A 27,630-nucleotide genomic window follows, 5' to 3' on the forward strand; every position below is an offset into this window, starting at 1 on the left:
CTGCTCCTGCTTGCGCATCGTCGCCACCTCGCCGCTCTCTCCATGGCCTTCTCAACTCGTCTCGCGCTCTTGCCCGCGCGAGGACACGTCAAGTGCGGGTAATCGTGTCCGGACATCGTTGACGACGACGTGTGCGACGTTAATGAGCGTCGGCGCTCGACCTGGACGCCGGCAGGTGCTCGGGCGCTCGACCTCGGTCGCGCGAGCGTTTCCGAGCCGGTCTCGCTGCGCGGCCGTCGCCTGCAGCGTGCGCTCGCGTCGCAAGTACCAATGTCGACGAGTTCAATGGTTTCCTGGGAGCGCAGCAGCGGGAGAAAGCGAGAGAGCCAGCGGCGAGCGAGGTTGGCAAAAGAAGCGCAGTCGTCGCTGGCGGGCCGTCGTGCGGCTGGTCGGCGGCCCAGTCTCGTGCGGCTGGCCTGTCGCACGAGCAGCGTGGCATTTCCGAGCTCTGGAGCAAGCTCGACCGGCGGAACGAACGAGTGCGCAAGCGGCTTGACGTGCCGAGCGGACGGACCACGCCGAGCCGGCTGCGAGCACACTGCGGTGAGGCGAACGCGACGCCGGCCGGGCAAGGCAGCGCAGAGCACCGAGGACCGGTCCCTGAGCAGAAGAGAAGCACAACGAGCGAGATCCAAGCTTGCGAGCTCGAGCGCCAGCCCAGCGACGGTCTCGAGCGAGGCAGACAGCCAAGGCGACGACCGTCGACGTTGCAGGCCGTCCCCCCACGCACGGCTCCACGCACTCGACCCGGCACAGAGCTTGGGCCTCGCTCCATCAGCTTGCAAACTAGCGCCGTAGCGCTGCCCCCACGGAGAGCTCTAGTCCCCTCGTCCCGCCCCTCCTCCCCTCGCACCACCTTCGCCCGCCCGCACCCGCACCAGCACCCACACCGCCCACCGAGCGTCTACCAGCGCCCCCCACCCGACCCGCACGCGCGCGCACGAAACACGAGGAGCGAGAGACGGGCGAGGGGGCGCGGTTCCGTGTCGGCGAGAGAGGGGGGCTGCGTTGGCGCGAGCGGTGGGCGGGGCGTGGGGAGGGAGGGGGCGGTTTGGGTTAACGAGAGGCGAGCAGGGTCGGGACTGGCGGGTGTGCTGTCATCCTCGGAGCGAGTGGAGCGAAGAGAACAGGCGCGACGAGGCGAGGCCGGGAGGCGGACCGCTTGCTCTTCCCTCTGCCTCTCTCAAGCGGGACTTTGTGCGGCGGGACTGCCTTGCAAGAGAGCTGCTCTGGCCGCGTGCGCTGAAGAGAGCCCGCCTCGAGGAGCGTGACCGGGCGACCTCCTCCTCGCGCTCCTCCTCGCGCGACCATCCTCGCCCCGAGACCGGCGGAAGCGAGCCGGGCTTTCCCTCCCTGCCGCGCTCTCCGAGTCTGGACGCTGCCGAGAGGCCCGCTCGAGCACTCGAGGTGAATGCCATTCAGCCTCCTTGGTCGCCCACGCTCGCCTCCGCGCCTCGACTTCGCAGCTTGCCGTGGGGGGGGGGGGCGTGCGTCTGTCTGCCCGGCACGCTGAGGAAGAGCCGGACGAGACGCTACCGACATGCGACAGCCGTGATCGATTTGCCGAGCGCGCGAAGCAATATTGTGAGCGTCGCTCGGCGACCGCTCCATGCGCGGCTAGCCGTTGCCAGGCACCGCTCAACAGCGCGACGGGCGGCGTGCGACGGTCGAACGTGCAGCACTGTACATACATAGCGAGAGCGGCGTCGAGCGAGAGAGGGAAGAGCGAGGGAAGCTGCAGGCGCGGCCGGAAAATGGCGCCGGCCGCAGCACGCGCGTGAGTCGAATGCGGAAGCCGGCCGTGAGAGTCGAGCGAGCGGGCGAGCGTGCGGCATGGCGGCAGCGTGCCAGGTGACCGTCGTGTTGCCCGCTCGTCCATCGCTCTCCCGCTCTCGCCACCACGACGACCTCGCTCGAAGTAGAGCTTGCTCGCAGCCCGACACCAGCGCCCAAGCATCGCCAGCCCGAGGTTGGCCCCGACCTAGCCCCGCGCCCCTCCGCCTACGCCTCCGACCCCCGCGCGACCGCGGCCTCTTTTGTCCGTCCGGTCCTCGTCCCTTTCGCAGGCCCAGGGCGGTGCTCACTGCGTTCTACCTCTGCAGCGTGGCACACCGCCAGCCCTCGCCCTCGAGCACAGCAGAGCGCGCGAGCGAAATCGACCGCTCGCTCTTCCCCGGACGACGCCGACCCAAAGTCGGCCTCTCCCTCCCCTCGACCTACATCCTCACCCCTCCCTCCGAGTGCGCGTGCGCGGGTGCGCCATGCACGCCACGCTCCCGACCCACGTCCTCGCCCTCGCACCCGACTCGCTCGCGAGCCTCGGCGAGCTCGACAGCGACTCGCTCTCCGAGCTCTGGGGCGGTGAGCCTTTCAAGCCCCTCGTCGTGCTTGTCGTCCTCCCTGGATCCCGGTCGATCCTCGCACTGACTCTCGCCTCGCCGCACGCAGTTTTCACGCGCTGCAAGGACAGCCTGCAGAACGGCCGCCGCCTCGAGAACCTGTCGTGGCGCCTCTGGTTCGACTCGGGCCGCCGCGACGACCACGTCCGCCTCGCTCGCGACGCCGACCACCACGACGCGCCGTCGCACGCCCAGATCCACCACGACGCGGCCGACAACGGCTGGAGCGACCCGGAGGGCGAGTGGGAGGAGACGTCGGGCAGCGACGACTCGTCGGCCGATGAGGACGACGTCGGCGACGAGCGCCACCTGTCCGGGCCCGAGCAGCTTGCCGACCGCAGCTCGCCGACCGAGGTGCGCGCGGGCCGGTCCAAGGTGGCGCGCAAGGCCCGGTCCGCCGTCGCCGCGTCCGTCTCGCCGCCCGCGCCACCTCGAGGCCGCACCGTCTCGGTCCCGGCCTCGCCCGCGCCGCCTACCGCACTCGGCGAGGCGCCGCGAGCACGCGCCGAGGACGGCGGGCGCCCGCCGTTGAGCCGCCGCGGCTTCTCGCGCGACTGCACCATCAGCGGCGGGTCGCTCCAGCGCATGATCGCCGACCTGCAGCGCCTGCCCGAGATCCCGCACCTCGGCAAGGCGCGCAGCCTGCACGACGTGTCGTCGATCAAGCCGGCGCTCGGCTCGCGCATGTCGAGCGCGCCCGACAACCTCAACGCGGCGTCGCTCACGGCCTCGGCGCCCTCGTCGCCGACGGGCCGCTCGTCGTCGGCGTCGACCAAGAGCTCGACCAACTCGACGCGCCGCTCGACGCCCGCCGGCTCGCCGTGCATGTCGCGCTCGGTGTCGTCGCCCGCACATACCCTCCCGACCCTCGCCGCCGCAGCCGCACCCGCCCCGGCCTCGGCCGTCCCGCCCGCCTCGTCCGCCGCCCTCAGCTCTCGACGCGTCCCTTCCGGCCTCGCCATGTCGACCCTCCCCGCGACAGCCGCAGCCGCAGCCGCGTCGGGCCCGACTCGCCGCTCGCGCCCGCCGACGCCGCTCAGTCCGGCGAGCCCGCCCTCGCCCGTCGACGAGCCCGAGCCCGTCGTCACCATGACGCCGTCCGAGACGGCCATGCTCGCCCTGAGCCACTCGCGCAGCCGTAGCGACGTGACGCTCAACCGGCGCGCGCAGAGCACGGCCGAGCTCGCGTCGTCGTTCAAGCCCCAGAGCTTCGTCAAGGGCTTTGCGCCGTCGTCGATCGAGACGAGGCCGGGCCCGGGCCGCATCGCGCCTCCGCCGACGCCGGCCACGTTTGCCGCGTCGCTCGGCGCGAGCCCGCCACGCGCGGGGCCGTCGACCGCGGCGGCGGCGGCGGGCGCAACTCGCTCGCCGTCGTCGGCCGGGCGCACGTCGGGCTCGACCACCGCCGGCGGCGCCGCCGCGACGCCGCTCAAGGTGCCCGTCCCGTCGGCCAACGCGCCCACGCCCGGCCCGTCAGCTTTGCGCCAGCCCAAAGCGCCCGGCACGGGCAAGAAGATCTTCTTCATCTCGAGCCCGGACTCGGACGAGGACCAGTCGTCGTCGCGCTCGCGCGAGTCGCGCACGACGGGCGGCGGCGCGAGCGTCGTCGTGTCGCCGCCGTCGTGCCTCAAGGCGGCCAAGGCGTCGCTGTCGCCGTCGTCGGGGTTGGCGCTCAAGGCCGGCGCCGCGCTCAACGGCAAGGGCAAGGGCAAGCAGCCTGCGCTCGCGCCGGCAGAGCAGGAGGAGGACGACTCGGACTGGGACTCGGACGACGACGACGAGGAGGACGGCTCGAGTGGGTGGGGGTCCGAGTACTCGACCGACTCGGACATCGCGCGCAACTCGGCGGCCAAGGCGCCCGGCGGCGGGCGCAACGGCGGCGCACAGCGCGACGGGTTCGACACGGCGACGCTGTTCGCCAAGCGGCCCGCCGACGCGCTGCAGCGCACGGCGTCGACGGCGACCATGGGCGCGCCGGGCGAGCTCACGCGCCGGCCGCCGGGCCTCCTCTCGCAGCTCTTCCACCCCGAGGACTACATGGAGGAGGTCAACCGCCTGCCGACGCCGACCGAGGGCGGCATGCGGCGGCCGCACAAGAGCATGTCGGCGCTGCCGACCATGAGCCAGCTGCGGCCGTCCAAGTCGACGAGCGGCCTCGAGGCGCGCCCGGCCCCGCCGAGGACCAAGAGCTTCCTCAAGGGCAAGCCCGAGCACGTCGAGCTCGAGTCGAGCTCCGAGGAGGAGGACGGCGACGAGGCGGCGCCGCGGCCCGCAGCCGGCTCGGCGAGCCACTCGTCCGAGTACGAGGACGTCGACGACGACGCCGAGGCCAAGGCGGCCGCCGCCGCCGCCCTCGCTCGTCGTCAACGCGAGCTCGAGGAGGCGACGATCGCGGCGCCGCCGCAGACGCCGCGCACGACCCGCCGCGCCATGCTCGCCACCGAGCTCAGCGAGTCGCTGCGCCGCAACCTCTTGTGGGAGCGCCAGATGCGCAACCGTGTCATGGGCGGCGCAGCACCTCGGCGCCCGACCATGCCCGGTCAGCCACTCCCGCAGCGCCCGGCGTCGTCGACCCAGCTCGCCGCTCCTCCCCCGCCACCTCCTCCCGGCCCGCTCCGCGCCGTCACCGACGACGGCGGCGTGCGCGCGCCCAACCCGTCCCCGGCGACGCGCTTCTCGCCGCCGCACGCCGCACCGAGCGGCGCCGACCCGCAGCGGCAGCAGCAGCAGCAGCAGCAGCACCACCGCTCGCGCCCGAACGGCGAGCGCCACCCGGGCACGGCCACGCTCCCTCGGCGGCACACGACGGGCACGGGCCTGTACCTCCAGGCGCAGCTCCAGGCCGGCGGCCGCTTCCCGCATGCTGGTCGCGCTCGCGGCGACTCGGACTCGGAGCTGAGCGCGAGCAGCGACGACGACGACGACGATGACGGGACGGCGTCGCCTGCCGAGCCGTACGCGACGTCGATCGCCGGTCAGCGTGTGTGGTGAGCGGGCGGGCGGGCGTCGTGCACGCGGTGGTGGTGGTCGTCGTCGTCGAGGGCGTCGTCGGCGGTCGCTCAGGGTTTCTCGGGTTGTACGGTCCTCTCTCTCTCTCTCTCTTTCTTTCCGCAGTGCCCTTGTCTTCCCTCGGTCTTGCCTTGTCCTTCCCTCCCTTGTTGTCGCTCCTAGCTCCCCCCCTTCTCGCCCTCGTCGTTGCGTGCCACCTTTCGCACTCTCGCACTGCAAAGTCTCTCTTCTCGCGACGCCGAACTGCTCTCGAGTGAGATGCCGAGAAATGTGCTGCGAGTCCTGCGAGTGCGAGCAGTCTACACGATAAAAGAGACGCAAAGGACGAACGAGATGGGAAAGGAGGAGGGGACGCACTGTAGATGGCGCACGCGCTCGACGAGAAAGACGACGAACAGGAAAGCCTATCGAATTCGACGGGTCAGTACCGCGTGCGTGCGGGTCGACGTCGAGAAAGCGTTCGAGAGGGACGCACGTGGAAAGCTGCCGTGTCGACGTTGCGAAAAGAGATGGTGATGCAGATGGCGCCGGCGATGGTGAACAAGCCTGGAGCAGGGTGCTGAGGGTCAGAGGGACCGACTCAGGGCAGGAGGGGAGAGAGCGGGACGCGCAGATGAACACGGACGTCTTGAGCGCGAGGGCGGTAAAGGCCGACACGAGGTTCGAGCGGACGACTCGAGTGCGTCGACGCCACACGAGCTCGTACGCGAGCACGCCGCCGCACCACATGTAGTCGACCGTGAGCAGCCAGATGCCCTGTTGGCAAGGTCGAGGTCAGGTCCGGCCGCAGCGAATTGTCTCGAGGGGCCGCACGATGAGAGCGCATAGCTGAAGCTGCCAGACAGGAAGGAGTGCGTCAGTCTTGAGGGTCCAGAGGGGCAGAGAGAGGGAGACGAGACGACGCACCTGCTTGACCCTGATGCCGACGCCGAATCTCTGGGAGGTGACGACGCACGACAGGGCAATGAACGACGCGTTCGACATGGCCAAGAGCGTGATGGCGACGACGCGCACGAAAATCTGCCTCGACACCTGCGCGCGCGTGAACGAGTGAGTGCTCGGGACGAGGCCGACAAGGAGGGGAAGGCTCGAGCGCACTCTGTAGACGCGCCAGACCCAGTACGCCTCGGTCGTCACCGCGAACTGTCGGGGCAGTTGTTGATGTCAGTTGACGAGGAAGGACTGACGAGAGAAAGGGGGGGAGAGAGAGAGAGAGAGTGGGAGAGAGAGTGAGGGGACGCACGGTCCCGAGCGTCCAGGACCAGACGATGTCCGAGTCTCTCACGACCAGGTCCGTGAACCCGTAGGTGACGGTGTGCGTGAGCCACCTCCACGATACCTGTTCTCGGCAAGGACATGTGTCAGGTTGGCGTTCGTCGTCGCGGCTCGAGGCGAAGAGGGAGGAGGACGCACGGCCAGGTTTATAGCGGCGAACATCGTCCCGACGAACAGCGCGACTGCAACGTAGGCCTGGACCGACTTCTTGTCGCCTTCGCGACCGCCAAACTTGCGGTAGTACTGGATCGTCGACAGGACGTGGGTCGCCTGCGCGAGAGGAGCATGAGTGACGCTGCGCCGGGGGCGGAAATGGGGGCAGGGACAGAGAGCACGCACGTAGAAGATGCCGACAAAGAGCTGTGCGACGAGGGCGGCTTGCAGCTGCCCGAGCGAAAAGTCCCGCAGCTGCGGCGGGACGGCGAGGGGAGCGTCGCTCAGGCCGGGCGTCGCCATGAGGGCAGAGGGGCTCAAGCAGTAGGTTGACGCGTGCAGCAGAGCAAAGAGAGAGCTCGCCGACGACAAGCAAGAGGGCACACGGCGGGAACAGAAGCGGGACGAGGGCAGAGAAGCCGGGTGCGAGCGCGCCGCAACTGGCAACTGGAGCTCGTGCGGGAGCGTGCGGACAAGTACTGCGCACATCGACTCGATGGCCGAGGACGCACATGCAGCTCTATCGAGGCGCTGGTAGATGCGACGAGCCGCGAGCGGCCTCGTGCGGGAGAGGGCGCGACCGCTGCTGGCGTCGTCGACCCCGCCTGTGCTGTCAGCCCGCCGACCGCCGTCCTGCAAGCCTTGCCCGGCTCCTCGCTCGAGTATCAGCGGCTCTGAGCCGAGTGCGAGCCGAGAGAGCGGCGCGGAGGGAGGGCAGGAGGAGGAGCCGCTCGAGGGCGTCCTCGCGCCGGGTTGGAAGCGGCGAGTGCACGAGGACGAAGCAGAGCCGTAGGAGCCGAGTGTGGGCAGCTCGAAGCAGCACCGGGAGGGTGCGAGCGAGCGGTACAAGACGAGAGAGGCCGGATTGGCCGAGCGGGCGATTCGAGCGCTCGCATCTCGTCGTCGACCTCCCTCTCGCCTCCCTCCAGCTCCCCTCCACAGCCCGCTAGCCATGTCGCTCCCGGCTCTCCGCACCCAGGCCATCCGCGCCCAGGTCTCGCGCAAGGCCTTTGCCCGCTCGTACGCGACCCCGGCGTTCGAAAAGGCGCACAACGGCATCGCCGTCGCGGCCGCCGACGAGGGCAAGCCCACGTCGAGCATCTCGGTCATTGCCCGCGCCGGGTCCCGCTTCGAGCCTGCGCCCGGCGTCGCCCACGTCCTCAAGAACTCGGTCTTCAAGGTGCGTTCCGGCGAGCAGCCACCGCCTCTCCCTCGCCCCTCCCTCTCCGTCCCCCTCCTCATCTCCCCGATCGCGCCTCTCGCAGCTCGAGCGAGGGCCCGAGTCGGTCAAGAGCAGCGCGCTGACTACAGACACCTCACACAGGCGACCAACAAGCGCAGCCAGATCCGGTTGGTGCGCGAGACCGAGGCCCTCGGCGGTGTCCTCTCGACGTCGCTCTCGCGGGAGCACCTCGTCCTCACGGCCGAGTTCCTCCGAGGTGACGAGTGCGTCCCCCTCTCTCACCCTCACTCCACTCGGGCCGGGCCGCACGGAGCGAGCTGACCCTCGACCGCGGCACACAGGGCCTACTTTGCCGAGGCGCTCGGCGACGCCATCAGCGAGGCCAAGCTCCCGCTGCACGAGTACCACGAGGAGGTCGTCCCGGCGGTGCAGGCCGAGTACGAGCAGTTGATCCACGACTCGGGCGTGTACGCGTTCGACCTCGCGCACCAGCTCGCGTTCCGCAACGGCCTCGGCAACTCGCTCTTCGCGTCGCCTCACACGGCCGTCGACCACTCGACCGCCGTCTCGTTCGCCAAGCAGTCGTTCGCGCCGTCCAACATTGCCGTGTACGGCTCCAACATCGACGCCGGCAAGCTGTCGTCGCTCGTCGGCGAGTTCTTCTCGACGTCGTCGTCGGCCGGCGGTGCGAGCCAGCAGCAGCAGGGCTCGAACTACTACGGCGGCGAGGTGCGCATCCCGGCAACGGCGCACGCCGCCCTCGACCAGCTCCTCGTCGCGTTCAAGGGCGCGTCGCGGTCCGAGGTCGAGTACGCCGTCCTCGCGCTCCTCCTCGGCGGCGAGTCGTCGGTCAAGTGGGGCCAGGGCGCGACCCCGCTCGCCAAGCTCTCGACGTCGACGTCGTCGGCCAAGGCGTTCAACGCCGCCTACTCGGACGCGGGCCTGTTCGGCATCTCGATCCAGGCCAAGTCGGCCGACGTGGCCGACGTCGCGTCCAAGGCGGTCGCGGCGCTCAAGCAGGCGGCGCAGGGCGTGAGCGACGAGGCGCTCAAGCAGGCCGTCGCCAAGGCCAAGTTTGCCGCCGCTGCCGCGCTCGAGACCAAGGCGGGTCAGGTCGCGCTCGTCGGCGAGCACGTCGCGTCGAGCGGCAAGGCGCCCTCGCTCGAGGACGTCTTTGCCAAGCTCGACAAGGTCACGGCCGAGTCGCTCGCGAAGGTGCGTCGCCCTCTCTCTGTCTTTCTTCTCCTGTCTTATTCCAGTCCCTGACTCGGTCTCTCTCTCCTCGTGTTGCGCAGGCGGCGAAGAGCGCGCTCGAGAGCAAGCCGACGACGGTCGCGGTCGGCAACACCCACGTCCTCCCCTGTGCGTCCCTCCTTCCCCTCGTCTTCGTCGCCATGGCCGTGACTGACCCTCGTCCATGCTCGCCCCGCAGACTCGGACTCGATTGGCCTCTAAGCGGCGGGCGGGAGCGAGGGAGGATAGACGCGCGCGAGAGAGGGAGTTTGTCGTTTCGCCGATGTAGCACGTGGGGCGGCGGTGCTTGAAAAACACGCCCCAGGAGATTGCAGTACTCTTTCCACTTCACCTCACTCTCGTCCTGGCGCGTCGTATCGAGAGGAAAGAGTCGGCCGGTTGAGCGAGAGCGATTCGACCTCGAGCCCGAGACGAGGGCGAGCAACTCTCTGTCCGCCGTCACGTCGCTCGCGCCCCTGTGCGCTGCTCGACAGCCGTCTCTACACTCGAGACTACCCGCATCGAGCACCCACGCATCCGCACGACCGCCAGCAGCCCCTCGCCGAGATGCCCCCACCTCCGTCCTCGTCCTCATCTCGACCGCCGCAGAGCTCCAACGGGCCACCTCCAGCACCTTCCGCCGGTGCCTCGAGCTCGTCCCGTGGTCCAGGTGGTCCGGCGCAGGGCGGCAAGGCCTCGTCCGCCCAGGCCGGTCGTGCTCGCGCCGTGAGCAACGTCGGCGCGCGCCTCCTCAAGAAGCGGCAGAGCGTCGCCTACGCCGCGCACCCGGGCATCAGCGTCGACTACGCGTCTGCGCCTGCCGTCCCGTCGCTCCCGAGTGTGCAGCAGGGCGGGCCGGCGGGGCGCATGCCGGCCGGCGGCCCAGGAGGAGGAGGAGCAGGAGCACCCGGCTCGCAGTTCGTGCCCGGCGGGCCGGGCTTGGGACCTGTCGCTGGATCGTCGGGTCAGCAGCAACAGCGCGCACCGCCGGGCCAGTCGCAGCAGCAGCCGCAGCAGCAGCAGCAGGCGCCGCCACGCTCGCCCCGACCCGAAGCCGAGAACCAGCTGCTCGCGACCGGCCTCGACGTCGACCAGCTCGCGCACGAAGGCTTCAAGCCCGAGGACTGTGCGTCCTCATCCCCTTCATTCTCTCGCAGCCGCCGCCGCCGTGCCCCGACTGACCCCCGAAGCGCTCGCGCAGTCCTCAAGCAGAGCCTCCCGAGCGGGCGAGGCGACAGCCCGGCGCAGATGGAGGACCTGCGGCGCCTCAAGGGCCGACTCGAGAGCGCGATGAAGATCACCGAGGGCGAGCTGCAGAAGAGCGTCTTCAAGTGCGTCCGCATTTCGCCCTCTCCTTCCCCCCTTGAGCGCCGGGCGGACCTGACTTTTACCCACGCATCGCCGCACACAGCAACTACGCCGACTTTGTCCTGATCTCGAAGGAGATTGCGACGCTCGAGAACGAGATGCTCGAGCTCAAGGGCGTCCTCGAGGAGTGGCGCACGGTGCCCGAGTCGCTCGAGGGCGGGTGGGGCGACGACGACCTGCTCATGGGCGGCAAGTCCTCCCTCGCCCTTTTCGCCTCTCCCCGCAGCCCCAAACTGAAACCCTTGACGTTCTCGCAGCAGGTGGCCTGAATCGGCGCGCGCAGCGCAACTCGATCGCCGACCTCGCGACCCTGTACAAGTCGCAGCTCTCGGCCCTGTGGGAAGGCGTCGAGGGCTCGCAAAAGTTCCTCCCGTACGTCGCCGGGCGCCACATCATCACCGAGGCGTCGACGTTTGTCGAGCTGCACGCGGCGACGTACAAGCCCAAGCAGCCCGTGCACCTGTTCCTCCTCAACGACGCCATGCTCGTCTCGGTCAAGAAGCGGCGAGGACCTGGCATCGGTGGCTCGGTCCGGCTCGTCGCAGAGCGGTGCTTCAACCTGAGCGATATCGTCGTCGTCGACCTCAAGGACGCCGGCGGTGCGTCCCGTCCTTCTCTTTCGCCCCTTCCCCCTCAGGGTCGCCTGAACTGACCTTTGCCCTCTCGCGCCCCCTGCAGACCTCCAGAACGCGGTCAAGATCAAGCGCGGCAAGGAGACCATCATATATCGCACCGACAAGCCCGAGGACAAGAAGATGCTCCTGCTCGCGTTCAAGAAGGTCGCCGAGGAGCTCATGAACAAGCGCCGCAAGGAGATGCTCAGCGAGGCCGAGGCGCGCAAGGGCGATGTACGTTCTCGCTCGTCCCCTCCCTTGTCACGTTCATCGTCGAGACCGTGACTGACCCCTTGCTCGTCACGCGCAGCCGCGAGGGTTCCGGTCCGAATTTGACGGCACGTTCGCGTCGTCCGGCTTCAGCCCCGCCGCGATTCTCGGCGTCGGGCGCGACGACCCGTCGGGCAAGGACCTGTCGTGGATCGGCGACTTTTCGGACGAGCTCGCAGTCTCGATCGCGACGCGCGAGTTCGAGGACGCCGTCGTCTGGGTCGAAAAGGGTGCGTCCCGCTCTCTCTCTCTCACTCTCTCTCCCTTCCTCGAGCCTTTCGGACACGACGAGCGCCTCACTGACGACGAGTATGGCGCCACAGGCAAGTCGATCCTGCCGCAAATCGCCGGCGACGCGCACGCCTCGCAGCTGTTCCGCGCCAAGCTCGACCAGCGCACGACCGAGCTCGTCTCTGCGCTCCTGCACGACCTGTCGGACCACGCGATCCGCAAGTCGGGCGTCGTGCGCACGACGACGTGGCTCCTCCGCCTCTGGCAGGGCGAGCGCGCGCGCGCGACGTTCCTGAGCGCGCGGGGCCGGCTCGTGCGCAAGCGCGCGCGCCAGATCAAGTTCGAGGGCGACATCTCGATGTACATCTCGGAGCTCGCCATGGTGTGCTTCACGTTGATCAAGAACACGTGCGAGTGGTACATGGCGGCGTTCAAGGACAACCGCATGGCCTCGGGTGCGTCCCCCCCCCTCTCTCTCTCGGGCGCGCTCTGTCGTCGAGCCTGCTCACTGACTCTCTGCGTCCTCACGCAGGCTTTGTTCGGTGGGCGAGCGAGCAGGTCGAGATCTACGCCGAGATGTTCCGGCGGCAGGTGTACGGCGTCGACCAGGACGGGCGCGTCATCGACGAGTCGCTCGAGGTGACGAAAGCGCACGGCGCCATGGTGCGTCCCCTCTCTCCCTCTCTCTCGCCTACCTCCCCTTTCCCCAACCTCGACTCGGTCTCCCCTGACACGCCGCACCCACCCGACCCGGGAAACAGCTGCGCGACGTCGGCCTCGACTTTACGTTCCTCCTCGACGGCCTCCTGCGCCCGCACAAGCCCGTCCCGCAGCCGCGCGTGTCGTCCTCGCGCCTGCGCGACGACGCCCTCACGGGCTCGCACCTGCGCCCGGCAAAGGCGACGACGACGACCGCCAGCAGCGGCGGGCAGTCGGGCGGCGAGCCGCAGTCGGCTGTCGCGCTCGCGAGGCAGAGCATCTTTCTCAGCCAGAGCCAGCAGGGCTCGGGAGCGGGACGGCAGGGACGGATCGAGGTGCCGAGTGTGCCGCCGCAGGGACGGGGGAGCGGCGAGGAGTCGCGCGGAGCGGTCGTTGGTGCAGCTGGACCTGAGGGCGAGCGGGTCGGTGCGGCGCAGTAGCTCGCGAGCTGGGCTCGTGCAGTGCGACAGCTCTCTCGCTCTCTCTCTCTTCTCTCTCGTGTGCAGCTCTCGCGAGCGAGAGAGATCCGGGACAAGGCGCGCGACGACGATGGTACAACAGCTGTTCGGGCTCGAGGAAGGGGTACGGCTCCTCCTTCTCGCGCCGGGTCTACGTGTCCTTGCGTCGTCGCACACTCAGGCCGTCACGACATTGATCTTCTCAAACTGCTCGGGCGTGTAGGATTTCTGCGCGCGAGCGAGAGAGAGAGAGAGTCAGCGTCTACCGCACGGGTCGACCAAGTCGGCCGCGAACGCTCGACAGAGGCGAACGAGCCCGACAGGACAAGGACAGCCGACGCACCTGAGTGAAAGCGTGCAGCTCTGCGATCTCGTCCTTGAGCTTGTCGTTGACTGCGAGAGGGAAGAGCGAGGGGTGAGCGATTCGGCGCGAGTCGACGGGCTGAGAAGGGGAGGGGGGGCTCACCCTCGCGGTGCTTCTTGAGGGTCGTCTTGCCGGCGAAAGATGGCGACACGATGATGACCTCGTAGGACTGGCGGGAGGAGCGAGGGACGGTCAGCGAGGGCGAGGGGAAGGGTCGGGGTCGGATGAGGGCGGGGGACGAACGGCACCGCAACCACCTGCGAGACCGCGCGACAGGGTCAGCATCCAAGCGGCAAGGTCGATGGAGAGATTGGACGCACCCGAGATGTCAAACACTTGCTGAGAGGGAAGGGAGAGGTGAGGTCAGCGAGGAACTGATGAGGACGAAAGGGACAGCTCTGAGCTGAGTGGAGGGTGGGTGCTCACACAGTGGGTCAGGTCGGGCCAGCTGGAGCGGATCTTGGCCTCGAGCGACTCGGACGAGACGGGCATGGCGGTGGGTGGACTTCCACTCGGCGAGGAAGGGAGCGACGCTCTTTCGCTCTGCCACCTCGGGCTCGCCCTCCTGTTGGTGAGATCGCTCGCTAGAGTGGCTCTGCAGGGCTGTGAGCCGGTCTCGCACCCGGCTTGACCTCGCTCGAGCTTCCAACGGTGGCCGGCGAGCCGCGGCGGCGACCGACTTCCCCGTCCAGCTCTGGACCGGCTCCACCTCGAGTTGAGCCCGCTCCTTGCTCTGCTCCCACGCTCTTCTCCTCCTCAAGCACCACACCCGCCGCCATGTCTGCACCGCCCAAGTTCTCCATCGACGAGTGAGTCCCCCCCTTTCCGCTCCTCCTCGCCGACCGCGCTCACCCTCTTCCCCCACTTGCACCCTCGCGCCCACAGCGTCAACCGGTTCCTCGACCGCGTCCCCTTCTCCGTCCCCGGTGCGGCCGCCATCGCCGCCTATTCGTACTGGAAGGCGCGCTCATTCCTCGGGCCGTCGCACCTCTTCGTCGACCACGTCCGCGCGCACCGCTGGCTTTCGCTCCTCCTCGCCTTTGTCGCGCTCAAGACCGTGCACCGCACCCTGAACCGCCTCGCGCGCAACAACGGCTGGAAGGCCGACCCGCCTGTCTGGAGCTTTGATAAAGGGTACGGCGACGTCGTCCTCATCACGGGCGGCTCGACCGGCATCGGCAAGGAGATGGTCGAGATCCTCGCGCGCAAGACGAACAAGATTGCCGTCATCGACCTCGCACCGCCAACCTACGACGCTCGTGCGTCTCCTCCCCCCCTCTCTCTCCTCGAGGGCGCAGGGCAGCCGCTCACCCTGTTTCTCTCCTCCTCCCTCCAGACGGCGTCAAGTTCTACAAAGCCGACATCACCGACCCTGTCGCCATCGCCGAGGTCGCCAAGCAGATCCGCAAGGACGTGAGCTGCTCTCCTCCCGTCTCTCGGCACGAGCGAACGGCGTACTGACCCCTCCTCGCCTCCCTGAACAGCTCGGCGACCCGACCGTCCTCGTGCGTCGCCAGTCCCTCGACCTCCTCGGCACGAGCGCACCCTGACCGACCCCTCCCCCTCGCAGGTCAACAACGCCGGCATCGCTCGCGGCAAGACGATCCTCGACACCAAGCCGGAAGAGTTCCTCCTCACGTACAAGGTCAACGTCCTCGGCGCGCACAACATCCTGCGCGAGTTCCTACCGTACAGTGCGTCCACTCGTTCGCCCCTCTCGGCTCTGTCGGCGCGACGACTGACGCCGTCCTGTCGCGCGCAGTCATCAAGAAGAAGTGCGCCTCGCCCGAGTTCTCCTTTTCCCCTCGCCGAGCCTCTCGTACTGACTCTTCCTCTCTCTCGCAGCCACGGCCACATCATGACGGTGCGTCCTCGCTCTCACCCTCCATCCTGTCCTCGTCGAAACCCCCGACTGACGGGCGCCCTCTTGCCGCACAGACCGCCTCGTCCGCGTCCTACGCCGCCATCCCGCAGCTCAGTGCGTCGCCCTCTCGCCTGTCTCGCTTCTCGCGCATGGAGCCAACACTGACGGCTCTCGAACCCGGTGGCAGGCGAGTACTCGTGCAGCAAGGCGGCTGTCCTCGCGCTCCACGAGACGCTCGCCGGCGAGCTCAAGCACCGGTCCGTCCCTCCCTCTACCCTCGCCCTCGCCCTCTCTTGCCCTCACCTCGCTCACCTCGCCCCAACCCACACGGACACCAGCTACAACGCCCCGCGAGTGCGCACATCCGTCATCTGCCCGACCAAGGTGTCGACCCAGATGGGCGACGCCATGAAGGACACGGACAACCAGTTCCTGACGCCGACGCTGTCGGCCCCGTGGCTCGCGCGCGAGATGGTGCGCATCATCGAGAGCGGCCTGAGTGACCACCTCGTCGCGCCCCACTTTGCCCACGCCCTCCTGCCGAGCTTGAGGAGCGCGCCAGAGTACTTTAGGTGGCTCGTCACGACGGTGCGCTTCTGCCTCTCTCTCTCCCTCTCGCTCGATCGAGAGGTGCGACGGTAGCAGGCACTGACACTCCCGGTATGTCCCCCCTCGCAGGTCGGCAAGACGCACGAGACCATCACCGTGCGTCCCACCCCCCTCTCTCTCTCTCTCTCCCTCCCTCGTCGCTCGAGCCGCCGCCTAACCTCTCTCTGCCTCTCTGTCTCGCCGCCGCCGCCGCACACTACAGGACGCACGCAACGCCGTCCAGATGAAGACGTACAAGCTCGTCGAGGAGCTCGACAAGGCCCACATCCTGCCCGCTGCGGCTTCGGGTGGCAACAAGTAGAGCGAACACGAGGCCCCTCTCGAGGTGAGGTGGAAAGATGAAGAAGGAGGAGGAGAATCGAGATGCAGCTGCACGATTACAACACGCCCGGCCCGGCCCGCCTGGCCTCGTCTAGTCCCGCAATGCACATAGTCCTCTCTCTCTCTCTCTCTCGCGTCGTCCCGCGTCCCTCGTGCCTCTCTCTCGAGCTCGCTTGCTCCACGCTCAGCCGCCATGCAGCGTCGAGATGAAGACGAGCTCGTCGCCGTCCTGGAGCACATAGTCGAGCTCGCCCTCGAGCTCCCAGTCGGTCGAGTTGACGAGGACGAGGATCCCGGGGCGGCTGTCTCAAAGGGCGGTGGTGCTCGGGGTCAGTGCGCGCTCCGAGAGAGAGGAGGGGAGAGAGAGGGGGACGAGGGACGCACACCGTGTCGCCCTGCGAGAACAGCTCAGGCCTCGACCGGTCCGACAAGAGGTACTCTCTCAACCACCACACGAGGAACCGCACGTCCGTCTCCTGGCCCTCGTCGAGCGGCGCAGGCGGCGACGCGGGCGGCGACGGCGCGAGCGTCGTGAGCGAGGGGGCGTAGTGTCGCGGGAGGGTGAGGGCGTGGGTGGGCTCGTTGGAGAAGAGAAGCTCCATGCCGCCGCTGTGCCGGTGGGCATCGCGGGGAGGAGGAGGAGGGGCGAGGTTGGCGAGCGAGAGGGAGGAGGGAGGAGAGGGAGGGAGGTCAGCGCGCGAGCTCGAGGGTCCGAGAGAGGGGCGAGGCAAAGGGGGACGCACCTCATGTGCACCGTGATCGAGATGGTCGCCATGGCCGGCCGTGCGTTGTTGGGTCGGGCGGGAGATGAGGGCGAGCTGAGGCGGTGCAGGGTCGGTCGGGGGAGGGCGGATGGATGGCGCCGAGGGGCGGTGGGCGTGGTGCGCTGCTTGAGCTGGCGAGAGATCTGGTGGACTCGCTGGTGGAGCTGCACGGGCAGTGTGCGTCGAGACGACCGCCGACGAGAGCGAGGGTCGCGCACGCCCAAGTCGCAGGTTCCTTCCGGGCGTTGTCCTCTCTCTCTCTCGTCCAAGCTAGCTGCTCTCGCTCTCGACAGCTCTCGCCAGCTCGACAACTCGGACCCGACGGAACGACAGCCTCGCGACGCCCGAGCGCCATCGACAGGGAGAGAGATGATGATTGTACAAGCGTTGCACGCCTTTCGCCGCAACAGGCGCGAGATCGCTCGACTCCTCTCTCGCGAGAGAGAGAGAGAGAGGGGTAGGGTACTGCAGTAGGAAAGGGAAGGAGAAGGAGGTGGGGGGACGACAAGCGGGGGGAAAGGAAGGGGCGAGGTGGCCGCTCAGAGGGCGAGGAGGGCCGCGGTCGAGACGGCCGTCGCGCCGATGACGGCGTACCCGGCCATGTACGACGACTTGAGCTGGAGGACTGTTGTGCGTGGGGGCGCAAGAGAGAATCAGTGTCGTGCACATCGGGGGAGAGAGAGGGAAGCCGCGGCTGGCTCGCTCCCCCACTCGCCCTCCTCCTCGCGTGGACACAAAAGCGGGCGGACGCACAGTAGCCAGCGTCCCAGCCGAGGTGGCGGAACCCGTTGAGGGTGTGGTACGCGGCCGGGCCGGCGACGAGGGCCTTTGCCGAGAGCTGGGCCCAGCCGGGCAGGTTGGCCCACGCGTCGAGCATGGCCGACGAGTCGAGCTCGGCGCCGACGAGGGGCGCGCCGAGGTGGCCGAGGAAGAGGGCGTACAGCGCTGTTTGCGGTGCCGTCGCGCGTAGTGGGGCCGAGGGTGGGTGATCGAGAGGGGGGGAAAGAAAGAAGCCAATCAGGACACGGACAAGAACGAGGTGGCCGCGCGCAAGAGGGGAGGGGGACGCACCCGCCGAGAGGCCAGCACCGGTGGCGCGGTTGGCGATCGACGAGATGGACGTGAGCTGGGGCTGGTAGATGTGCCACGGCGAGCTGGGTCGCTCGGCGCGGCGTGCGTTGAGGAACTCGAGCGCCTGCGAGTTGTCCATCGACTGGGTCGAGATGACGCTGTCGGTCGGGCGGGAGCTCAGCCGTCAGTTGCGGGGGTTCTGGTGGCAGAAGGACGGAGGGTGGACGCACCGGGCGGGGACAAATGCGGCCGGGCGGGCGGCCGACTGGCGGAGGGCCTGCTCTGCGAGAGGAGGGGGCGGCGAGGAAGGGCGGAGAGGTGAGCACGCGTCGGCGGAGGAAGCTGGCGGGTGCAGGGTGGGAGCTCACTGGTGAAGGACGAGGTGGCAAGGCGGTTCATGGCAGCGGGACGAGGTGGAGCAGAGCGAGAGGACGACGAGACTGAGCCGATGGCAGCCTGCCGCGGCGGAGGCGACCGGAGCGACGTCGTGAGGGCCACCTCGTCTCCACGGCTCTCTGTGCGTGTAAGGGCGCACAGTACGCTACTGAGAGTGTCTCTCAGCACCAGCCTCGTAAAGCCCCTCACCAGCGAGAGAGGGAGGGCGAGTGTCTCGAGTTTGCGCACACTTGAAGTTGCTCGCTCGTCTTCATCAGCTCTGAGCTGTGTACCCGCCCAGCGCCCGCCATGGCCTCGTTCGTGCCCTCGCTGCGCGCACACTCGCACCGCCTCGCCGCCACTCGCCCAGCAGCAGCCGCCCACCGCGCGTTTGCGTCGACCTCTCGCACTCCCGCCTCCGATTCTCCTCCAGCAGAACCCTCGTCGACCCAGCCCACCGCGACCGACGCTGCAGCAGCCGACACGGGCGCACTCGATGCCGCCGCTGCAGCCGCAGCCGCAGCCGCCCAGGTCCCGCAGGGCACGACCAAGAAGGGCTACCGCGCGTGGCTCCAGGGCGAGGGGCAGCGCTTCCGCAAGGGCATCCCGGGCAGGACCAACTGGATCGCAGACACGGTGCGTTCCCCTTGCTCCCTTTCTCTCGCATTTTGCAGGTGCCCGTCGAGGGACTCGACGCGCGAGACGAGCCCGCCCTCCCCTCATCCTCGCTCGGCTCGGGCGGCGGCCCAAGTCGCGTGCCCTCGACCCGCACTTGCCCACCCTCCCACAGACCCCAAACTGACCCTCTCACCCCATCCCCCTCGCCTCCCGCGCGCGCAGCCCTTCCCGCTGAACCCGACCTTCAACCCGCTGCCGCCGCTCGCCGACTCGATCAAGACCAAGATCTACAACAGCTACCTGCACAACATCCTCCTCAAGGACGCGACCGACTCGCAGGTCGTGCGCGCCGTCAGTACCCGGTTTGGCGTCAGCATGGACCGCGTGCGCGCCATCATTCGCCTCAAGGAGCTCGAGAAGCAGTGGAAGGACGAGGTGCGCCCCGCCTTGCTCTCCCTCTCTCTCTCTTCCTCTCTCTCACGAGACAAGAGACTGATACTGGTGTACGTCGCCGGTGCGCGCAGGGCCGAGCGCTCCAGACCGAGCTCGTCAAGGGCATGGAGTCGCACCTCGGCGTCAAGCAGGTGTCGGACAACTGGCGCGGCGTCGAGCAGGCCGACCCGGCCAAGCCTCAGCTCGCGAGCAGCAAGACCGTGTTTGAGATGGTCGACGTCGAGTCGGTGCGTCCCGCCGTCTCTCTCTCTTTCTCGGGCTCTCGTTCGGCGCCTCGTTCGTTCCTCGCGGGCAGGACGCTGATTTGTTCTCGCGCCGCGGCACGCACAGGGCGACTCGCCGGTGTTCCTCCCGCTCCTGTCCCGCATCCCGCTGCGCACCACCCCTCTCACCTCGCCTCCAGCCTCTCGCTCGAACCCTCCCCCTTCCTCCTCGACCACCTCGACCTCGTCCACCACTGCCTCCTCCTCCTCCCCGCGCCCCAAGCGCCTCGTCGTCCCCGCCTCGCGCGCCGGCCGCGCCCCGCTCGTCTTCACCGACGTGTCGGGCACGGCGCAGGGCAGCAAGCTCGAGCAGAGCTACGACCCGAGCCGGACCAAGCGCGGCAACAAGGCGGTCAAGGGGCGCAGCAGGGCGGACAGCGGGACGGCGGCGCAGGCGAGGGCGTGATTGGTGCGCTGGGTGGGTGCGAGGGTGGGTTGAGAGGAGGGTGGACGGAGCGAGCGAGCGTGAGGGACGAGAACGGGCGCGCGCGCGAGACGAGCTGCATCGCATCTTGTATCACCAGCTCTGCGAGCGCGAGGTCGCTCGGGTGCTGTTCGAGAGCAGGTCTGCGTCGCAGGGAGAGTGTGCAGAGAGGGGAGAGCACCGCCTCGTTCGCCCAACTGATGAAGGAGCTCGACCTCTCCCGCCTCGCACAACCCCTCGCGACGAGCCGGGGCAGCCCACCAGAGCACCCACAGCTGTGTATGCTCAGGGCCTGTGTGCGCCTGCCGACCGCCACACGCCGCTCGCCCGCCCGCCGTCCTCCTCCTCGCCTCGCCATGTCGACCTCGCCCGCCGCACCACCACCGTCGTCGAGCCCGACACCGCGGCGCAAGCAACCCCTCGTCGCCGTCATAGGCACCACCGGCGTCGGCAAGACAGACCTCGGCGTCGAGCTCGCCCTCGCCCTCTCGTCGCCCGGCACCCTCTCACCCTCGCCTCGTCCTCCTCGCCGCGCCGAGGTCATCAACCACGACTCGATGCAGTGCTACCGCGGCCTCGACGTCATCACCAACAAGGCGACCCAAGACGAGATGCGCGGCGTCGAGCACCACCTCATGGGCTTTCTCGAGCCGGGACGCGAGTGGGGCGTCAACGACTTTGTGCGCGATGCGCTCGACAAGGTGCGCCCGTCTTTCCCCGGGATCTGCAGTTGGGCGTAACTGACGACGGACGGTGTGCGCGCAGATTGACGAGCTCGAGGGGCGCGAGACGCTGCCGATAGCGGTCGGCGGCACGAGCTACTACCTCCAGAACCTCGTCTTTCCCGGCCAGCTCGTCAACGACGTGACCTCGTCGCGCCCTTGCTCGCCCGACCCGACCCCCTCTCGCCCTGCGACACCGCCGCCCCTCGCCGAGCCTCGCACGCTCGCCGACGTCGCCCACTTCCCGCCCTTGCTCCTCGACCGCATCACGTCTCTCCCTGCGTCCCTCCTCGCCCTCTTCCTCGCCTTCCCCTCCCTGCCCACCCTCTCCTCCCCGACCTCTCTCCCACCCTCGTTCCCCCTCGCGCGCGTCCCACCCGAGCTCCGCACCGCCGAGCACCTCGTCCCCGCGCTGTACGCCCTCCTGCAGCACGTCGACCCGGCGAGCGCAAAGAGGTGGCACTGGCGCGACGTGCGCAAGGTCAGTCGCGCGATCGAGATCGTGTGGACGAAGAGGACGTGGGACGACGTGAGGCGCGAGCAGCGCGCGAGGCCGAGCGAGGGACCGAGGTGAGCTCTCGAGAGCAGAACGCTCTCGCTCGCGCGCGCGCCGACACGGGGCCTGTCGAGGGGCGACACTGACCCCCCCCTGCACGACGGCCGCAGGTTCCGCACGCTCATCTTCTGGCTGCACGCCGACACGGACGCGCTGCACCCTCGTCTCGACGCCCGAGTCGACAAGATGCTCGAGGTGCGCCCTCTCTCTCTCTCTCTCTTTCTCTCTCTGTCTCTTTCCTTCCTTCTCGGCCCGCCTTTTCCTGACCCTCTCCTGTTCCTGGGGCGCGCCCTCGCAGCGCGGCCTCTTGAGCGAGATCGACGAGCTGTGGCACGTCGCGCACGAGCCGGGCGCCGACCCTGTCGATTACTCAAAGGGCATCTACCAGGCCATCGGTGCGCCCTCGTTTCTCCGTTTCCTCCTCGGCAAGGGGGAACGTGCGACCGACTGACTCTCTCTCTCTCTCTCGCGAGACGCGCAACAGGCTACAAGGAGTTCGCGCCGTACCTCTCGCTCGCGCGCAGCTCGGCCCCGTGCTCGTCCTCGCCCTCATCCTCGCCGACCGCGCCCGCACCCGCACCCGGGCCCGGGCCCGACGCGTCGCCCGAGCTGCGCGCCGAGTTTGACCGCGCCGTGCGCACGATGAAGACGTCGACGCGGCAGTACGCCAAGCGCCAGGTCAAGTGGATCCGGGCAAAGCTGCTCCCGGCTGTGCGCGACGAGGCCGAGCGCGCGCGCGACGAGGGTCGCGAGGCCGAGGTGGTGGTCGTGCTGCTTGATGCGACGGGTGCGCCTTTCGCGCTCTCTCTCTCTCTCTCTCTCTCTGTGCCTGTTCGAGCAGGACTTGACGAGCCTCGTCGCCCGCCCGACACAGACCTATCCAAGTGGCGCGACAACGTGCGCGACCCGGCCGTCGACCTCCTTTACAGTGCGTCTCGCTCTCTCTCTTTCGCTCTTTCCTCTCGGCAAGCGTCCCTCGAGCTCGTCGACTGACCCTCCTCGATGTGCTCCGCCTCGCGCAGAATTCCTCGACGGCGCGCCTCTGCCCGACCCAGCGTCGCTCTCACCCGCCGCCACAGCGCACCTCGCGCCCCCCTCGTCCGCCTCGTGCGTCCCTCCCCCTCCCCTCCCCTCCCTCTCGCGCACCCCGAAGAGAGACCTCGCTTACCGACCTGCCGCCGCCGTCACCTCGCAGAGCCTCCTCGCACGCCAAGCGCGCCTGCCCGACGTGCACGCGCGACCCGGCGAGGCCGTTCCTCGTCGAGGAGCGCCAGTGGGACGCGCACCTCGGGAGTAAGACGCACCGCGTTGCGGCGCGCAGGCGCGTGCAGCGAGGGGGGCGAGAGGGTGCGCGACGAGATGGCGGGGAGGGCGAGGAGGGGGAGGGGGAGGGCGAGGAGGAGGGTGCGCGAGAAGGGGTCCGAGCGGCGAGCGGGAGCGAAGAGGCCCGTGCGCAGGTGTACGGGGACGTAGATTTGAGACGATGATGCTCGTCGCAATGCAGGATAGGCTACAGCGACTCTTCCTAGACCGCGAGCGCCGCCTCAGGTCATCTCGAGCCCCTCGGCCGCTTTCCGTCGCTCTGCGCACGCAACGACACAAAGTCGCCGTCAGTCCCTGTTGCTCGTGCCGCATCGCGAGAGAGGGAGAGGGACAGGCGAGGACGCACCGTTCGGCCGCACGTGCAGGTAGTACGGCACGGTCCCGGCGACGCAGAACGCGAAAGCCGCGAGCGACTGCCACGGTTTCGAGAAGAGCGACAGGACGATGAGGAACAGGGCCGTGCTCGCAAACAGGATCGGCGTCGCGAGGAAGGTGCGGTAAGGTCTGCGCAGCGCGAGAGGTGAGAGGGACGCTCGAGGAGGGGAGAGAGGGCGAGAGATGGGGGCGCACCGCTTGAGCGTCGGTTCCGAGACGCGCAGGACGAGCAGGCCGATGACGACGGCCAGGTTCCACGTCCAGGCGCACACCTGCAGGAAAGCTCGTCAATACGAGTCGGCGTCGGGGCCGGACGAGAGAGAGAGAGAGAGGACGAGGAGGACGCACGCCGTAAAAGAGCGTGAGCGAGCCAAAGTCGCCAAAGCAGATAAAGATGGTCGACAGGGCCGTGCTGAGCAGGATGCCGTTGATCGGCGTCTTCTGGCGGCTGTTGAAGGTGGCGAACGTGCGAGGGAGGAAGCCCTGCTCGCTCGCGGCGACGACGAGGCGGCTGCGGGTCTCGGAGGTGGTCAGTTCTGCGGTCGCTAGACGAGCGCCGGCGAGGCGAGGCGAGACGAGACTCACGATGAAGTGTACAGGGTGCCGTTGAGCGCGCCGAGAGCCGAGATCGAGACGATGATGGCAAAGAGGAGGCCGCCGACCGGACCGGCGAGTGCGCGCCCAAAGTCGAGTCCTGCGCGACGACGCGACTGTCAGTTCTGCGCGGTTTGGCGTGCGACCGGTCGAGCGTACCGATAGTCGTCGTTGCCGTTGCCTGCAGGCAGTAAGAGGCCGAGTCAGTACTGCTCGGGCCGAAAAGGCGAGAGGGGACGCACGATGTCGAATGGGAGGACGAGGAAGTAGGACACGTTGGCGAGCAGGAAGAGAACGACGATCATGGCCATGCTGCTGTTGATCATGAGGCTGCAGATTTCGGGTATCAGTGAACGTGCACCTGGACGAGGACGACGAGAGAGAGAGCACGTCGACGCACGGCAAAGACCCAGGGACAACGTCGCGGCCGATAAAGTTGGCCGCGTCCCAGCCGTCGAACGTCCACAGCGCCGAGAAGAGGGCGAGGGCGTAGCCTGCCGGCTTGTCGGACGAGCCGGCAAAGGTAAAGTCGGACGCGGGGTGCGACCCGAGCCCGAGGTAGACGAGGCCGCCGATGAAGACGAGGACGAGGGCGAGGACCTGCGCGCGATGAGGCGAGAGCGTGAGACGTGCCTTTAGAGGAGGAGGAGGGGGAGAGCGGGGCGCACCTTGAAGACGGTGACGACGAGCTGAGCGCGCGTGCCCGCCTTGGTCGACCACATGTGCACGCCCGAGATGCTGCACAGGCACGCGATCGCGACGAGCTTGATGGCGACGGTCGGGATACCCCTGCTCGGTGTACCGTGTCAGTGAGGCGCTTGACGGCGAGAGGAGGGACGAGGTGCGGCTCACCGAGCGGCGGCTCGAGGATCAGGCTCGAACGCCGTGTGCCAGAAGATGCGGCACAGGTACTCTGCCGAGCTGCGTGAAGCGAGAGTCAGTGTGTGTCACGGCCCGAGGGAACGAGGCGGGCGCACATGATCGAGATACTGTGGAGGAGGAGAGGGTCAGTGCTGGCTCGCGAACGATCAAGGCTCTGGCGCTCTCGACGCACATGGCCTGCCCGCCGGGTTTGAGCGCCGTGACCGCCGTGAACGAGTAAGCGAACGATGCTCTGCAGACTCAAAGGATCAGTGTTCGTGCGCGTGGCGACGTCGTGCGACGAGGCAAGGAGAAGAGGACGCACAAGGGTCCGAAAGCTGCGCTCAGATCTGCGAGGTGGGCGCCGCACGGTGAGCTCCTCGGCTCGTACAGTCGGTGCGTGTCGAGGAGAATGACCGGGAGAGAACGAGGGGACGCACAGACTTGGTGCCCGCCGTTCATGGGCAACATGGATCCCAACTCGGCAAAGCTGCTCCCGCCCGCCCACGACAAGAGGCCCGCCGCGAGCCACACGAAGAGGGCAGTCCCGACGCTGCCCGTCTCCTTGGCGACGACGCCCGGCGACGAAAAGATGCCGCTCCCAATCACGATGCCGACGACGAGCGCGCACCCGCCGGCGAGCGACACGTGCTCCTTGACCGTGCCCGGTCGCTGCCCGCGCTCGGCCGCACTGCTGCCATCTGCGCCGCGCTCGGTCGACGCCGTGAGCTGCAGGAGGCGCCCGCTAAAGTCGACCGAGAAGGACGACGCGCGCGACCGGGTGAGGCGAGGGTGGTGGTCGTCCTGCGCGAGGAGCGCGTCGGCCGCGTCGAGCGGGTCGTCGTCGTCGTAGTAGTCGTCGGTGCGGACTGGAGCGACGTCGAGGTCCTCGCTGTCGCGAACGAGGTCGGGCCGGGTGTTGGACGACGCAGCGGCTCGAGGGCTTGCAGGAGGCGCGAGTGGACTGGACGTCGTCGGTACGTGGTGCTCGTCTGCAGCGTCGGCGGCCATGCTGGTCGCGAGGCGCGAGGAGCGAGGTGGGACGCTCGAGACGATGAGGCGAGGCGATGAAGCCGACGGCCGACTCGCTCTCTCTCTCACACGAGCGCGCTTTCAAGCTATCGAACAAGGACAGCGCAAACGACTCGAGAGAACTGCAGGCGCGACAAGGGATGCATTGCTCGCTGCACGCCGGACGAGCCCCTCGCACGCGCGACGACCGCCCGGCGGCGCCGCGCGACGCAGGAGAGGCCGGGAGAGGGAAAGGAGGGAGAAACAGCACAGACGAGTGGGAGGAGGAAACGCAAAAAGACACGGGGACCGCGAGAGGAGGGACCGGTGAGAGAGAGGAGGGGGACGAGGGTTGTCTAGGTGGGAAGAGGGGGAGGGGAGAGAGAGGGTTGCGTATGCGACAGATGCAGGACGAGAGACCGACAGAACGAGATAGACGGCGAGGGACGGCGAGGCGAGGCGGCGGCGAGTCGAGCACTCTAGTCGTGGTCGGCACGCTTGGCGCCCTCGATGTCGGCGTCGACCATCTCCTTCACGAGCTCGTCGAACGTGACCTGGCGCTTCCAGCCCTGCAGACGAGAACGTGCGGGTCGGTCAGTACGGGCGAGAGATCCTGGACGAGAGAGAGAGAGGGAGAGGAGAAAGAGGGGGACGCACGAGGACGCGCTCGGCCTTGGCCGGGGTGCCGTGGAGGAGCTCGACCTCGGCAGGGCGGAAGTAGCGCTCGTCGACGCGAACGAGGACCTTGCCCGTCTGCGAGCACTTGCCGACCTCGTGGACCGTGTCGCGCTCGCCCTCCCACGTGATGGTCGTGCCGACGATGGCGAACGCCTTCTCGACAAACTCGCGCACCGGGTGCGTCTCGCCCGTCGCGAGGACGTAGTCGTCGGCCTCGTCCTGCTGCAGCATGCGCCACATGCCCTCGACGTAGTCGCGGGCGTGGCCCCAGTCGCGCTTGGCGTCGAGGTTGCCGAGGTAGAGCGTGTCCTGCTGGCCGAGCGAGATCTCGGCAACGGCGCGCGAGATCTTGCGCGTGACGAACGTGCGGCCGCGACGGGGCGACTCGTGGTTGAACAGGATGCCGTTCGACGCGTGCATGCCATACGACTCGCGGTAGTTCTTGACGATCCAGAAGCCGTAGAGCTTGGCGACGCCGTACGGCGAGCGCGGGTAGAACGGCGTCGTCTCGGACTGCGGCGTCTCGACGACCTTGCCGTACAGCTCCGAGGTCGACGCCTGGTAGAAGCGCACGTGGTTGGTGAGGCCGCAGGTGCGGATCGCGTCGAGGAGGCGCAGGGTGCCGAGGCCGTCGACGTCGCCCTGTTTGTCGTCGCGCGCAAGGGGGAGCTTGAGTCAGTCTCTCGTGCACACTGAACCGTGACCTGGCTCGCAAGGAGGAGGAGGAGGACGCACGGTGTACTCGGCCATGTCGAACGAGACCTTGACGTGCGACTGGGCGGCGAGGTTGTAGATCTCGGTCGGCTGGACGGTCGCGATGATCGAGACGAGGTTGGTCGTGTCGGTCAAGTCTGCGAAGCGCAAGGGCGAGCCGTCAGGAACAGGCTCGGGCGGGAGGATGGGGCAGGAGGGCGAGGAGACGGACCGCCGTAGTGGAGGACCATCTTGGGGCCTGCGGGACGGGGATTCGGGTCAGTCTCGTCGCTTCTTACTAGGCAAGCTGAGATCTCGTCGCATGGACGAGCTCGCAGAAGCCAGGGAGAGAGAGAGCTGTCGCGGGACGCACGCTCGTGGACGTCCTTGTAGAGGTGCTCGATGCGGCCGGTGTTGAACGAGGACGAGCGGCGGATGCTGTTTGCGACGCGTCTAGTCAGCTCTGGATGCTCTGGAGCGGTCGACCGGAGCGCCGGGGCGAGACACGGAGGCGGTGGTGGGACGAGGGCGGATGAGGAAGGCGAAGCTCACATTCCGTGCACCTCGTAGCCCTTCTCGAGGAGGAGCTCGGTGAGGTACGAGCCGTCCTGGCCGGTGATGCCTGCGAGCGGAGTAAGGCGTCAGTGCTGCGCTGTAGACGGGGAGTGCCGAGAGCGCGAGGGTGGGAGGAGGCGGCCGCGTCTCGTGGCAGGGGGTGGGAGGGGCGGGGGACTCGAGCGCGCGAGCTGCACGGCTCACGCGAGGGCGGGAGGGGGGCGTACCGGTGAGGAGAGCCACC

The 27,630-nt window shown here is 68.5% G+C and overlaps 12 protein-coding genes across 12 annotated transcripts; 6 read left to right on the plus strand and 6 right to left on the minus strand.

The window, feature by feature from the left end:
• Positions 1-2,261: 2,261 nt before the first annotated feature.
• On the plus strand, positions 2,262-5,390 carry RHOBADRAFT_52479 (uncharacterized protein; the record flags this gene model as incomplete). The annotated part of the gene is made up of 2 exons (XM_018416359.1): positions 2,262-2,361; positions 2,449-5,390. 2 exons carry the CDS (start codon positions 2,262-2,264, stop codon positions 5,388-5,390), a joined length of 3,042 nt encoding a protein of 1,013 aa, XP_018272525.1.
• A 317-nt stretch (positions 5,391-5,707) lies between these two features.
• On the minus strand, positions 5,708-7,139 carry RHOBADRAFT_52480 (uncharacterized protein; the record flags this gene model as incomplete). Its single annotated transcript, XM_018416360.1, has 9 exons — positions 5,708-5,812; positions 5,884-5,967; positions 6,030-6,164; positions 6,222-6,242; positions 6,315-6,440; positions 6,507-6,551; positions 6,652-6,747; positions 6,822-6,953; positions 7,023-7,139. 9 exons carry the CDS (start codon positions 7,137-7,139, stop codon positions 5,708-5,710), a joined length of 861 nt encoding a protein of 286 aa, XP_018272526.1.
• A 637-nt stretch (positions 7,140-7,776) lies between these two features.
• RHOBADRAFT_64762 (uncharacterized protein) lies at positions 7,777-9,611 on the plus strand. Its single transcript, XM_018418576.1, has 5 exons — positions 7,777-8,016; positions 8,161-8,282; positions 8,361-9,234; positions 9,315-9,381; positions 9,452-9,611. The coding sequence occupies exons 1-5, from the start codon at positions 7,789-7,791 to the stop codon at positions 9,472-9,474; spliced, it is 1,314 nt and encodes a 437-aa protein (XP_018272527.1). The 5' UTR covers positions 7,777-7,788; the 3' UTR covers positions 9,475-9,611.
• Positions 9,612-9,920: 309 nt separating this feature from the next.
• Positions 9,921-12,919, plus strand: RHOBADRAFT_25548 (uncharacterized protein). Its single transcript, XM_018412693.1, has 9 exons — positions 9,921-10,378; positions 10,454-10,583; positions 10,664-10,809; positions 10,878-11,219; positions 11,299-11,468; positions 11,545-11,734; positions 11,828-12,190; positions 12,268-12,398; positions 12,497-12,919. Exons 1-9 carry the CDS (start codon positions 10,120-10,122, stop codon positions 12,872-12,874), a joined length of 2,109 nt encoding a protein of 702 aa, XP_018272528.1. The 5' UTR covers positions 9,921-10,119; the 3' UTR covers positions 12,875-12,919.
• A 41-nt stretch (positions 12,920-12,960) lies between these two features.
• On the minus strand, positions 12,961-13,916 carry RHOBADRAFT_66221 (uncharacterized protein). The gene is made up of 6 exons (XM_018418897.1): positions 13,683-13,916; positions 13,577-13,595; positions 13,500-13,513; positions 13,359-13,425; positions 13,236-13,285; positions 12,961-13,120 (listed from the first exon to the last, which is right to left on the minus strand). The coding sequence occupies exons 1-6, from the start codon at positions 13,746-13,748 to the stop codon at positions 13,070-13,072; spliced, it is 267 nt and encodes an 88-aa protein (XP_018272529.1). The 5' UTR covers positions 13,749-13,916; the 3' UTR covers positions 12,961-13,069.
• A 117-nt stretch (positions 13,917-14,033) lies between these two features.
• Positions 14,034-16,030, plus strand: RHOBADRAFT_42821 (uncharacterized protein; the record flags this gene model as incomplete). Its single annotated transcript, XM_018414113.1, has 12 exons — positions 14,034-14,065; positions 14,142-14,515; positions 14,593-14,669; positions 14,741-14,761; positions 14,827-14,950; positions 15,019-15,031; positions 15,102-15,120; positions 15,195-15,234; positions 15,308-15,377; positions 15,459-15,708; positions 15,799-15,825; positions 15,932-16,030. 12 exons carry the CDS (start codon positions 14,034-14,036, stop codon positions 16,028-16,030), a joined length of 1,146 nt encoding a protein of 381 aa, XP_018272530.1.
• Positions 16,031-16,234: 204 nt separating this feature from the next.
• Positions 16,235-16,825, minus strand: RHOBADRAFT_42822 (uncharacterized protein; the record flags this gene model as incomplete). The annotated part of the gene is made up of 3 exons (XM_018414114.1): positions 16,235-16,352; positions 16,435-16,659; positions 16,794-16,825. The coding sequence occupies 3 exons, from the start codon at positions 16,823-16,825 to the stop codon at positions 16,235-16,237; spliced, it is 375 nt and encodes a 124-aa protein (XP_018272531.1).
• A 528-nt stretch (positions 16,826-17,353) lies between these two features.
• RHOBADRAFT_12927 (uncharacterized protein) lies at positions 17,354-18,036 on the minus strand (the record flags this gene model as incomplete). The annotated part of the gene is made up of 3 exons (XM_018412114.1): positions 17,354-17,439; positions 17,568-17,759; positions 17,886-18,036. Coding segments are annotated over 3 exons (429 nt in total), but the record flags the coding sequence as incomplete, so codon positions are not given.
• Positions 18,037-18,569: 533 nt separating this feature from the next.
• Positions 18,570-20,119, plus strand: RHOBADRAFT_52486 (uncharacterized protein; the record flags this gene model as incomplete). The annotated part of the gene is made up of 5 exons (XM_018416361.1): positions 18,570-18,896; positions 18,935-19,015; positions 19,101-19,313; positions 19,403-19,558; positions 19,662-20,119. The coding sequence occupies 5 exons, from the start codon at positions 18,570-18,572 to the stop codon at positions 19,998-20,000; spliced, it is 1,116 nt and encodes a 371-aa protein (XP_018272533.1). The 3' UTR covers positions 20,001-20,119.
• Positions 20,120-20,268: 149 nt separating this feature from the next.
• On the plus strand, positions 20,269-22,793 carry RHOBADRAFT_25555 (uncharacterized protein). The gene is made up of 8 exons (XM_018412694.1): positions 20,269-20,719; positions 20,784-20,972; positions 21,171-21,310; positions 21,407-21,491; positions 21,789-22,083; positions 22,171-22,224; positions 22,319-22,403; positions 22,492-22,793. The coding sequence occupies exons 1-8, from the start codon at positions 20,300-20,302 to the stop codon at positions 22,781-22,783; spliced, it is 1,560 nt and encodes a 519-aa protein (XP_018272534.1). The 5' UTR covers positions 20,269-20,299; the 3' UTR covers positions 22,784-22,793.
• RHOBADRAFT_25557 (uncharacterized protein) lies at positions 22,721-25,477 on the minus strand. The gene is made up of 14 exons (XM_018412695.1): positions 24,890-25,477; positions 24,775-24,799; positions 24,643-24,702; positions 24,566-24,577; positions 24,441-24,509; positions 24,257-24,377; positions 23,989-24,188; positions 23,831-23,918; positions 23,748-23,769; positions 23,580-23,688; positions 23,343-23,505; positions 23,190-23,266; positions 22,966-23,123; positions 22,721-22,878 (listed from the first exon to the last, which is right to left on the minus strand). The coding sequence occupies exons 1-14, from the start codon at positions 25,458-25,460 to the stop codon at positions 22,841-22,843; spliced, it is 1,713 nt and encodes a 570-aa protein (XP_018272535.1). The 5' UTR covers positions 25,461-25,477; the 3' UTR covers positions 22,721-22,840.
• A 462-nt stretch (positions 25,478-25,939) lies between these two features.
• Positions 25,940-27,451, minus strand: RHOBADRAFT_42827 (uncharacterized protein; the record flags this gene model as incomplete). The annotated part of the gene is made up of 6 exons (XM_018414115.1): positions 25,940-26,029; positions 26,118-26,780; positions 26,874-26,989; positions 27,064-27,090; positions 27,205-27,269; positions 27,384-27,451. Coding segments are annotated over 6 exons (1,029 nt in total), but the record flags the coding sequence as incomplete, so codon positions are not given.
• Positions 27,452-27,630: the final 179 nt, after the last annotated feature.

This window comes from Rhodotorula graminis, assembly GCF_001329695.1.
Source record: "Rhodotorula graminis WP1 unplaced genomic scaffold RHOBAscaffold_4, whole genome shotgun sequence".
Lineage (NCBI taxonomy): Eukaryota > Fungi > Basidiomycota > Microbotryomycetes > Sporidiobolales > Sporidiobolaceae > Rhodotorula > Rhodotorula graminis.

Excerpts from the sequence above, each read along its gene's own strand:
- RHOBADRAFT_64762 (XM_018418576.1), top strand. The coding sequence starts at position 7,789 with ATGTCGCTCCCGGCTCTCCGCACCCAGGCCATCCGCGCCCAGGTCTCG. Across the intron at positions 8,283-8,360 it reads GAGTTCCTCCGAGGTGACGA|GGCCTACTTTGCCGAGGCGC; the intron begins GTGCGTCCCCCT and ends CGCGGCACACAG. Across the intron at positions 9,235-9,314 it reads CGGCCGAGTCGCTCGCGAAG|GCGGCGAAGAGCGCGCTCGA; the intron begins GTGCGTCGCCCT and ends CGTGTTGCGCAG.
- RHOBADRAFT_25548 (XM_018412693.1), top strand. The coding sequence starts at position 10,120 with ATGCCGGCCGGCGGCCCAGGAGGAGGAGGAGCAGGAGCACCCGGCTCG. Across the intron at positions 10,379-10,453 it reads AGGCTTCAAGCCCGAGGACT|TCCTCAAGCAGAGCCTCCCG; the intron begins GTGCGTCCTCAT and ends GCGCTCGCGCAG. Across the intron at positions 10,584-10,663 it reads CTGCAGAAGAGCGTCTTCAA|CAACTACGCCGACTTTGTCC; the intron begins GTGCGTCCGCAT and ends CGCCGCACACAG.
- RHOBADRAFT_66221 (XM_018418897.1), bottom strand. The coding sequence starts at position 13,748 with ATGCCCGTCTCGTCCGAGTCGCTCGAGGCCAAGATCCGCTCCAGCTGG. Across the intron at positions 13,286-13,358 it reads CCTCAAGAAGCACCGCGAGG|TCAACGACAAGCTCAAGGAC; the intron begins GTGAGCCCCCCC and ends TCCCTCTCGCAG. Across the intron at positions 13,121-13,235 it reads AGCTGCACGCTTTCACTCAG|AAATCCTACACGCCCGAGCA; the intron begins GTGCGTCGGCTG and ends GCTCGCGCGCAG.
- RHOBADRAFT_25555 (XM_018412694.1), top strand. The coding sequence starts at position 20,300 with ATGCTCAGGGCCTGTGTGCGCCTGCCGACCGCCACACGCCGCTCGCCC. Across the intron at positions 21,492-21,788 it reads GAGTCGACAAGATGCTCGAG|GAGTTCGCGCCGTACCTCTC; the intron begins GTGCGCCCTCTC and ends ACAGGCTACAAG. Across the intron at positions 22,225-22,318 it reads GGCCGTCGACCTCCTTTACA|AATTCCTCGACGGCGCGCCT; the intron begins GTGCGTCTCGCT and ends CGCCTCGCGCAG.
- RHOBADRAFT_25557 (XM_018412695.1), bottom strand. The coding sequence starts at position 25,460 with ATGGCCGCCGACGCTGCAGACGAGCACCACGTACCGACGACGTCCAGT. Across the intron at positions 24,189-24,256 it reads TCGTCGTCACCGTCTTCAAG|GTCCTCGCCCTCGTCCTCGT; the intron begins GTGCGCCCCGCT and ends CATCGCGCGCAG. Across the intron at positions 23,124-23,189 it reads TCGGAACCGACGCTCAAGCG|ACCTTACCGCACCTTCCTCG; the intron begins GTGCGCCCCCAT and ends CGCGCTGCGCAG.